At 37.7% G+C, this 10,571-nt stretch overlaps 2 protein-coding genes across 2 annotated transcripts; one reads left to right on the forward strand and one right to left on the reverse strand.

Moving 5' to 3' along the window:
• Positions 1-2,782: 2,782 nt before the first annotated feature.
• On the reverse strand, positions 2,783-7,059 carry LOC129240338 (uncharacterized). The gene is made up of 4 exons (XM_054876084.1): positions 6,988-7,059; positions 6,782-6,901; positions 6,416-6,610; positions 2,783-2,998 (listed from the first exon to the last, which is right to left on the reverse strand). The coding sequence occupies exons 1-4, from the start codon at positions 7,057-7,059 to the stop codon at positions 2,783-2,785; spliced, it is 603 nt and encodes a 200-aa protein (XP_054732059.1).
• Positions 7,060-7,807: 748 nt separating this feature from the next.
• LOC129240157 (uncharacterized) lies at positions 7,808-10,365 on the forward strand. Its single transcript, XM_054875736.1, has 2 exons — positions 7,808-7,906; positions 9,856-10,365. Exons 1-2 carry the CDS (start codon positions 7,808-7,810, stop codon positions 10,363-10,365), a joined length of 609 nt encoding a protein of 202 aa, XP_054731711.1.
• Positions 10,366-10,571: the final 206 nt, after the last annotated feature.

Genomic DNA, 10,571 nt, shown 5'->3' on the forward strand with positions numbered 1-10,571 from the left:
GGAAAGTGAAGGCTCGACTTGAACGAAATCCACGACGAAGCGGAAGAAAAATGGCCAAAGAACTGAAAATATCGCAAGACAGTATTCGACGCATATTGAAAAATGAGCTGAAGGTCAAGGTTTACAAGTTCCAAAAAGCTCACGATCTTTCACCCCAGCAAAAAAAACTTAGGTGCGAAAGAACAAAGGAGTTGTTGCGCTTGCACAAACGTGGCGAATTCCCTAACATTGTGTTTTTTGATGAAAATAATTTCCCAATTGAGCAGTTCATAAACCCTCGAAACGAGCGTGTTTACTTGACCGAATGCTCATACGAGAATTTGAGCTAACGTATGGCCACTCGAAGCAATTTCCCATCGCAAATATTGGTTTGGGCCGCAGTGACCGCTGATGGACGCTCTCCAATCGTTTTTATCGAGTCTGGTGTCAAAGTGAATGCGACTTATTATCGGGAAAATGTTTTAGAAGCTGATTTAGAGCCGTGGACATGCAAACATTTCGGTCGTAGACCATGGACATTCCAACAGGACTCGGCACCGTCTCATAAAGCTCGTATGAACCAATAATGGTTAAAAAATTATGTTCCACACTTCATTTCGTCCACACAATGGCTTTCGAATTCGCCAGACGCAAATCCGATGGACTATTCCATCTGGTTCATTTTGGACAGCAAGGTGAGGACTAAAAAATATGCCAGTATGAATGCGCTGAAAAAAGCGATTATACGAGAATGGGCCAAAATACCTCAAGATCACATTCGTGCAGCATGCAATTCATTTTTTGACCGTTTGAAGGCTACAGTCAAGGCCAAAGGTGGTCATATCGAGCTAAAGTGAGTAAATGTTAAAGTTGCAATCATTTTGGAACAATTTTGTCTTTGAAATCAATAAAAACTAATTTCACACAAGAAAGTTATGGTGTTTTGAATAGGTAACACTTCATATCGTTCACCCTGTAGACAAAACTGCATTCGTATAATGCGCCAGCACTTGTCATTTGGCGTGTGACTGCTGTCATTGACGTGCTGTTGGTGAGTTCTCTACTGTTCATAGCTGTCATTTTATGACAACCAAATCCATCAAAGTCATTTTAAATTAAATTTTCAATACTCTAATACTCTAATAGGAGAAGTTTTTCGCGGAAATCACGAAAATATTACACTGCGGAGCAAAAGTTATTATGGAAAATGATATATGTACATACTTGCATTGCAAAAATTATAAAGCCTTGCACAATGGCGCGTGTATAAAAGCCATTAGATATTTATTGTTAATATTAGCTCACTCTGGCAAAGGTCGATATGATTAGGGTTCAAAGTTAGTTGGAAGTTAAGTTAGTAAATTTCAGATGGATTCAACCGGAAGTCATAATATATATATATAATTGGTGCGTACACCCTTTTTGGGAGTTTGTCCGAGCTCCTCCTCCTATTTGTGGTGTGTGTCTTGATGTTGTTCCGCAAATGGAGGGGCACACAGTCTCCAACCGATCGATACGCTCTCTCTCGATTCCGAATGATAGTCACGCACCAAGCCATTCGGCTACGGCGGCCGCCGCAAGTCATTAATGGTATAAAATTAAATCTGATTTTACCTGTAAGTATATTTTTTTCTTAAGCCCTAACACTAATCCTAACCTAACTAATGATATTTTCTATATGTTAGTTCTCAAGTTCTAGTTAGTTGTCGAAGCGACTAACTCTGAGCAGGCAGGTTTATATTCGAAGCTAGCGTCATTATTCCCTTGAAAATTTTGTTCTAATGCGGCACATTTAAATTATCTGCCCATTTGAAGCTTTTTATAGAGAACCTTTGGCAAGATTTTATTTTGTATCCACTAAAAATTTGGAAAGTCATCTGCATTTTTACGGTTTTCTTATTTTTTATTGTGGGTGGCTATAATTTTTTGTTTACAAATTTTGCTCCCTAGTGTAGTTATGGAATAACAAATAATATTTTTTCTCTTCACACAAAAGTTTTATTAGAAAAACAGCTTAGCTTACTACGATTTCACTACATTTTGGCGTGTGCTGGGTGTTGATTACCTTATTTTGCAATCAATTCTCTTACATTTGAAACATATTTACATATCTACATACATATAAAGCTTTTTCTTTAAGTTCCGCAAACTCCTAAAATTAATATGCTATTGACAGTTTCACAATTGACAGCTTGCGAATTTTGATATTTCCATCCGCTCAAATGAATTGTTGCTGCCTTTCTTCGTTGTTCGTCAAGTTGCTGTTTCATCTGCGTATGCCATTTGTAGCCATACTTGATTTATGAGAACGCGCAGTTGAAGGATTTGTCGCGCTCATGTCAATTTGAGCTGCCAATAATATTGATGAATATTTTTTCCTATAATTAAGCGCTGCTCCATGAGGATGATCCGGGTTGGTTTCTAAATTTATGCCACTTTTTACTATAACCTTTTTTTGCTTGTTCGCAAACATTCTAGTATTCGCACCCTGGGCGTTAAAATTCAGGCGACATGCGAGCTCATAAATATAAATATTTGTATCCCCACAACCAATTCCCGGAATAACAATTGAAAATTTATTTACAAACTAAATACAAAACAAAAAAAATTAAAATAATAAAAAACAAATTGTTTATGCGAAAATTTTATTGCATTTCTATTTTTTAAGCTTTAATGCTAATAGCCAAATTACAATAGCCATTAAAAAAGTACGTCTTCTTTAGGAGTTTTCATGAAATTCCACTCCTTTATATGCAGGTTTGCGTCACACGTACTAATCTTTCTGCTACTCGCATACTTGCGTTTAACCATTTTTCGGCAGCAGTGCCAAGAAGCCAGATTTCACGTTGTTCACATCTTTTACTACTCCTTCGCCCACTATGTGATCGTTGATGATCAGTTCACGATTATTGCTTGCATCCAAATGGTAGGCAGAGAAATTTATTTCGTAATCAACCTCTGGCAGTGTGGCAGACGCGGGATCCTCGGCAATCCAGACTCTATGCATATAATATTTCCCCTGAAATGTATATGATATTTCAATGTTTTTATGTAGGGAGTGATGTAGCAAAAAGCAAAATAAAAAAATTAAAATAAAAAGCCAGTTCGCCTAAAGGGAAAAAGTGATCACTCACTGAACCCAGCGAAGAAATTATTTGATTATGAAATAAACGCTTAATCAACCACTGAAATTAATTGGACTTTGAATTCTGTATGACCTGTAACCACTAAGTCCGTTTATATGTATATATATATATATACTAAATATATATATATTAACTATCTAGGAGTAATCTTGGATAACAAGCTGACTTGGGACACACGTTTCACTGAAGGTGAATCGCGCATTGAGGATTTTTCAGCAATGCCGTAGAGCCTTTGGTAAAAGCTGGGGTCTGAAACCTGCTGTGGTCCTATGGATATACACAGCTCTTATCAAACCAATCATCACTTCTGTGGTCTGGTGGCGACGGAGCATAGTTAAGTCCACAATCCGGGAACTATACGGGCTGCAAAGAAGAGTATCTTTATGCATCACGGGTGCCATGAGTACAACCTCTGATGATGCCCTAAATGCTATGCTTGATTTGCTCCCCTTGGATCTTAAGATACAACAGGAAGAAATAAAAGAAAGGTGCAGACTCCATAAATATGGTTTCTGGCACGCAGACGGAACTTCGGGACACAGAGAAATCTTTAAGTTGCTATCTGAGCAGTATCCACTGTTTTTGGCACCTAAGACATCAGGCCCACAGTTTCATTTTGAAGGAAATGTGATGTCAGATTTCCATTGCGTGAGGAGCAATCCAAAAAGCATGCAAAGGAGCAATCCAAAAAGCATGCAAGGAGGTTTGACGAATATTTTCTTTACCGATGGGTCCAAGAATGAAATAGGGTATGGAGCCGAATGGTACTTAAACGATAGTAATAAGTATCACTATGCTATAGGGAAAATGGCCATTGTTTTTCAAACAGATGTTTTTGCCATCCTGAAAGTAGCCGAATGAATAATCGAGAGGAGATGGAGCGGGAAACAGATCGGAGTTTTCAGTGGAAGTCAGGCTGCACTGAAGGTCCCGTAGAACGCGAAGCAAACCTCAAAGATTGTTCAAGAATGTAAGAAGAGGCTTAACTCTGTCGCAAGACAAAACAGGCTTGTACTTATATGGATTCCGGGGCACTCCGGTGTTCAAGGAAACCAAATTGGCGACGAATTGGCCAACCGTAGATCAGCGGTGCCCCCACAAGGGCCAGAGCCAATAATCGGAATCAGTTCCACAGGAATCACGAATTGGATCAGCGATTATGTAGGCAATCTACATAAAGAGCGATGGTCCGGTCTAGAACGCTGCAAAACTGCAAAGTGTTTTGTGACAAGTCCGAACAGAAAACTGTAAAACTTTCTATTAAAACTTAGAAGAAAAGAAGTTTGGTTGATGGTCGGTATGATTACAGGACACAACCCATGGGGTCAGCATATGACCACCATTGGAATCATTGAGGACCCAGTGTGCCTGTCATGCTTGGAGGAGACGGCTAGCACTAAGCACTTTCTCTGTGAGTGTCCTGCCTTTGCTAGAGCACGACTACGAGATTTGGGTTCCGATGTCGTGAGAATGAGTAATACCCCTACTAAGCAATATTTTATTCCTAGTGCATGAATGTGGTCTAAAAGATCTGAACGATACATTATTGGAGGATATAAAAATAAGTGGGAAGATTAAGTACAAAAATGGACCGACACATTTGCCTTCATAATCATGAAATTTCGGAATGGAATTTAATTAGGCTATTTGTACTCATTTGTCTATACGAACAAGCATAGCTTTCGAATCCCAGTGCATTATTCCAATACTGGCAAAGTGAGGAGAGATAGCTTATATAGAAATGTATTTGTCTTTCCGTGCATTTTTGAGACTAGAAACTGAGGAAGTAACCAACTGATTGAGTTCAAACTCACAAGATATGTTTGTCTACGAACAAAATGTCTCAAAAAATCGTATTTATAGTCCGACTTGGCTGAAGTTCAAAACATACATATGTAGCTATCCGAAGAAAAATACGAGTATTTTACTCAAATATTGACTGATGAGCCGCAGCGAAGCGTGACCGGGTTTGCCAGTAGATAATAAATGTATGGCTTAGAAGCCACAAAAATTACGAAATACCATCGGTTATCCTTGGCTGTTCTATTTGTTTAATCGCAGTGGTGAATACACAAGAGGAATGACACGTATTTATATTCAACAAAGGACTGTTCAACGACCGCTGTAGCCGAACGGGCTGGTGCGTGACTTCGAAATGATAGCAATTTGGTTTTTTTTTTTTTTTCAAATAGTGCTCGCTCGGTAGGCAGTGGTGATCCCCCGAGTGTATTTCTGCCGTGAAAAAGCTTTTCATAAAAAACTATTTGGACCTTGGACCATTACCACCTTGGATGTTGTTGCTGCTAGGGGCATTGATACCAAAGACGCAAGTTCCTTCGGCACTCCTTGCCAACGAAGTAATGGGTTTTCCAATGACAGGTGTTATTTTGAATAGCTCGCTATTTCGGTGGATGTCACTTTTGAAGCTGTCATTTTTTGATATTTGACAAGTAGAAACAAGGCCATTAATAAAAATTAAATGATGCACGCTTAAACAACGCATTCGAATTATTAAAATTCACTATAAAAATGGTGAAAATTTGACAGAGACGGTTCGTAATACTCGAACATTTTTGGGTCATCGTGAAGCACCTGGTCGGACCGCAATACAGAAATTGGTGCACAAATTCGAGCTATTGGGACAAGTTAATGATGTGAAGAATAAAACCCGGGCACGTCGCTCAAGAACAGCTGAAAATATTGCTGTTGTAGCCGAAATTGTTGAAGAAAACCCAGGTTTGTCCATTCCTCGTCGTTCTTTGGAATAAGGCATTCCACAAACGTCATTACACCGTATTTTGCATAAAGATTTTGGGTCAAGCCGGCCGCTCATCAACAACGTCGTGTCTTTGCTGATTGGGTCGTTGAAATGCATGAAAATGATCCGGAATTTACCTCGGTGGCTTCGTGAACAAGCAAATTTGTCGGATATGGGGCTTAGAAAAGCCAAGAGTTATTGTTGAAAAGCCTCTCTATCCTCAACGTGTGACTGTTTGGTGCGGTTTATGGTCCGGCGGTCATTAGACCTTACTTTGAAAATGAAGCTGGAGCAACAGTTACGCTGAATGGATTGCGCTATCGAGTTTTTTTATACCGGACTTGGATGGTATTGATCGGGACAACGTTTATTTTCAACAAGACGGCGACGGCGCTACGAGCCACACAAGCAAAATATCACCTCTTATTGGAAAAAGGCAATTTGTTTCTGTCGATGCTATGAAAAGCCTTTTCTAATTCTATATAGAAAACTGAAAACCTAAAAATTTTTAAAAATATGTACAAACTCTCACCTTCACTATCGGACATTTCTCAACCAAATGTCCATACTCTTTCAAGTAGGCGTGAATCAATGAACCAATTGCTGACAACTCACGCCAACCTATAATGCGGCAAAAATTCAAGGTGGTATTTGCCGTAAAAAAATACGTTGGATCTTTCTTCTGTGTAATGCGAATTTCAGCATGGATGTCGACATCATTTAGGTCCTATAAAATAGTATTAAAAAATGTATAGAATACTAAGAAAAAAACTATACAATTTAGCTCAATTCTATTTTATATAATTTTTTTTACTTTTTAGAATTTTCATTAAAAATGAGCAAAGTTAAATTGTTTAAAATTATATTATAGATTTGTTAGTTATGTAAATTTTTATACCTTCAGCACACTAAGCGTAAGATTCACATGTGGGTCCTTGGGGTCATAGGCGATGTTATGCGAAACATGTTTTTCATCACTCCAAAGTTTGATATCTTTCAAATTAGGCCGCATGACTTTCTGCAAATAACGGAGCCATCAGCACATACATACATACATGCATATTTAATATGTTTGAGCTTTCATTTGAACAATCTCAGGCTTACCTCTGCTGCTGCCAAACCAGAAAACACTACCACAACCAAATTCAGCAAAGCAACTTTGACAGTAGGCGCCATTTTGTCAAACTTTGACGTTTATGGAAGATAAAAAAATGCGCACTTCCTATATGAAAAAAGGCTTTCTGGCTCGAAAAACCCAGTCTTTTGGTTTTAAAATGCACGTCTATTGCTTTTTATAGCTTCTCTTCGAAATTTACGAAAATTAAAATTTCATTTAAAATTGACAAAAAAATGTAAAATGGCAAACACCGACGTTATCGCTAAACTACCATCGCTACCATTGAGGCGTAACGCCCAAATGAAAGCAATTTTCAAAAAATAAAAATTTTCCATTTTTATACTTCTGCATGTGCGTATGTGTGTGTATGTACACCTGTGTATTCATGCGATTATTTAACAAACAAATGTCATTTTGAATGATTTTCGATTGTTCTTTTTTTGTTTTGGATTTGCTGCTTCAGTGAAGCTTGAAAATTGCTATGATAAACAATTTTTTTCACAATGTTTAAAAGCCCCATTGTTATTTGAAATTATTGCGTTTAAAAATAAAACCAAAAATTTATAAACAATTAAAAAAGCGAGACAAAATGTTAATTTAAAACAAATTATAATCGAATCTTTGGCGATAATTCTTTTATATGCGCTTTTATTTATTGTTTTTTTTTTTTAAATACACAAATTTAAACACGCGCTTCAAACTTTGCGTTTATCTAAATTTTCCCGTTTTGTGTGCTTGTTTATTTTTTGGCCGCCAGTAAAATTATAGTTTTTCGACAAATTTGATTCAGTTAAATTTTGTGTAACTATGAAGTTGCAAGCTAACTGGGCGCCTCATTCACCCACCTCGGTACTTGTTGTAGTTATTGGTATTTTAGTTCTCTGCGCACCAATCGCCTGCGGATGGGTAAGTTTTGGAACATTTTTAGTGCAAATATCTCAGTGCATATTTTCTGTTGTTGTTTTTATTAATTTGCTCGTTTTGTGAATTAAATGATTGTAAAATGTTTTAATTGTCATAAAGTTTGTAATTAATTGGGTTTAGAGCAAATTGATAAAATGAAATAATGAAATAGGAAATGAGCGCTCGTTTTTGTAAAGTTTTACTCATTAAAATGAAAATGAAGGAAAAGCGAGGGAAGAGAGTGAGAATAATCTTGATGGCAGATTTTCGATGATGAACGAAATGCGCTATAAATAAATATTAATAAACTGCTGCTTCAGCCGAATGAGTGAAATGGGTGACTACCATACGGTAGTGCATGGGTTCGAAGCAACGGGCATGAAATACAAAAAGGTTCCGCTACGCCAGGTAATGGCAAACCGCCTAGTGCTATCCTACTCCTGTAAGCAAGGCAGGCAAATCGGATCCTCAATGTTTCCAATGGTCGTCATATGCTGACCCCATGGGTTGTTTTATGTAATAATACCGACCATCAACCCGATGTAAGGCGTCAGCGAATGTTTCAAATCTTGTGCGGAAATATTTAAAAAGACCAAAGAACTAAATGGGAAGACTTTGTAGCCTCCTGCGACTTATGTCTGTTTCGAAGATTAAAATTACCCTTATAGGAAACAAAAACACAAAAAAGGGCACAAAAAACAAAAAAGCACCTTTAATAGTAAGCAGGTGGTTCAAAGTGCACTCCCTAGTTAAATGTGAGTAACTGCGAAGGTTGCCATCAGTCCGGTGACACAGAATAGCTCCATCATAGATATACAGGGTTTGATTGAAAAGTAATGAGCCTTATTTTTTTAAGCAGTTTTATTAAACCTTTTGGCTTATACAACTAATATTCTTCAAAATAGGACCCTTAAGCGTCAATACACCGCTGGTAGCGGTCCTTCCACTGCAGGAAACATTTTTTAAACTCATCCGCCGGAATCGCGTTCAATTCGGCTGTCACAGTTTTTTGGATCGCCTTGATGGAGTCAAAACGCCTCCCCTTCAGCTTTCTTTTCAGGCGCGGGAACAAGAAGAAGTCTGGAGGGGACAGGTCTGGGCTGTAGGGAGGGCCAATGCAGAGGTGCAGAGGAAGGTGGTGCGTGCCGACGCATTGTCGTGATGAAGGGTCCAATTGTTGACGGGCGACGCGGTTTTTCAGCCGAAAGAGCACTTCTTTGTAAAATGCCGCGTTTACAGTGAAACGGGTTCGTATATTTTTGGGTAAACCCCCGTATTTATTTGTATTTAATTTACCTTAAAACTTAGTTCAGTTTATCGTACTTCGTTTTTTTTTTTGTGTTTTGTTTCGACTCTAAAGTTGTTTGTCTCAAGTTTCGCAAATATTTTGTAGTAAAATAGTTTTGCAAAATTGCTAGAGGGTTCAAAACTAAAAATTTTAGTATAGAAGAGTTGTCATTTAGCATAAATTCTTCAACTAAATCTTTTTGGTTAACCTTTTTATTCCGAGCTCTTTTGGATAGTCCATAAAATCTTTAATTTTACGAAACGTCATTTCCACCGACCCACAATTTTTGTAAAGGATTTTAGTTATTTTTATGCAGCGCGCGAACAAAATCTGTACGTTTTCTACTAACATCTGTTAAAGAAAGCGTCATCGTATTATCACAGCTGTCAAAATAAAAAGTTGTTTCAATGAAGAAACTCGAACTTGAAAGACAGCGTTGTTATTTTTAATTAAACTATGGTTTTACAAAATATGTTTTTTATTTTAAAAAAATATTGGCAACTCTATTTATAATTTTTTCCTTAAACATTTGTTTGGCAACTCATTTCAAACTTAGTGGAATTCAGCTTCACAAGTATATAACTTTCACCTAACTTCCTCCCATCTGCTATTCATCTCACTCTACAAATAGGCTACTAATTTACTCTCTCCTCTTCCCTTTTAGCGTTCTTTTGAGGTCTTCTTCACCTCTTTTCCTTACCAATACAACTCTAAGCTAATAGACGTTAAGATGAATATTCACAACAACACTGCTGGTGACACATACTTGGCCATAACGTTGCAAGTGCATGAAGATATCGATGGTATCAATCTTAAATACGCTACTTCTCTCGAATTGGATGAGGGCAACTTTACAACAATCGTCAATCGTTCAGTCAGCTTCTGCAAATTTCTCAAACAGCATTCAATCGAACCAGTATTGCGTGGCATTTACGAAGATATACTGAAACAGGGTGATTTCATCAAGCGTTGTCCCATTAAGAAAGGCGTCTACTCGGTGCATGAATACCGCATCGATGAGGAAGTTTTATCCAGTTATTTGCCCGAAGCAGGCTTCTCTGTATACATCAAACTGACCAAGTTCAATCGGCAGCTCCTCTTCGATGGCACGCTGCATGGAAATATCGATAAGTCGAAGGGATTCAACAATTTGAAAATGTTCAGTTTAGGATGATGGAACTCGGGGCAGATGACCGACAGCGTGTGAAGAAATCAAACACTTTAACAAGTACACAAATCATTTTTATAGCCAATAAAATTTCACTTGACTAGTTTTAGACACTCTAAATCTTAAAGTAATCGTATTTCCATAGTCTGATATTCCTTAGGAGTTAACAGCACAAATGCATTCGCTCCTGCGATAATCTTGGTCACATTCAT

Source organism: Anastrepha obliqua, chromosome 3, assembly GCF_027943255.1.
Source record: "Anastrepha obliqua isolate idAnaObli1 chromosome 3, idAnaObli1_1.0, whole genome shotgun sequence".
Lineage (NCBI taxonomy): Eukaryota > Metazoa > Arthropoda > Insecta > Diptera > Tephritidae > Anastrepha > Anastrepha obliqua.

Bases quoted from the DNA above. Each gene is read 5' to 3' on its own strand.
- LOC129240157 (XM_054875736.1), top strand. From the start codon at position 7,808: ATGAAGTTGCAAGCTAACTGGGCGCCTCATTCACCCACCTCGGTACTT. The intron at 7,907-9,855 runs GTAAGTTTTGGA...CTTCCCTTTTAG, and splicing joins CACCAATCGCCTGCGGATGG to CGTTCTTTTGAGGTCTTCTT.
- LOC129240338 (XM_054876084.1), bottom strand. From the start codon at position 7,059: ATGGCGCCTACTGTCAAAGTTGCTTTGCTGAATTTGGTTGTGGTAGTG. The intron at 6,902-6,987 runs GTAAGCCTGAGA...CGTTATTTGCAG, and splicing joins CTGGTTTGGCAGCAGCAGAG to AAAGTCATGCGGCCTAATTT. The intron at 6,611-6,781 runs GTATAAAAATTT...ACTATTTTATAG, and splicing joins TTACGCTTAGTGTGCTGAAG to GACCTAAATGATGTCGACAT.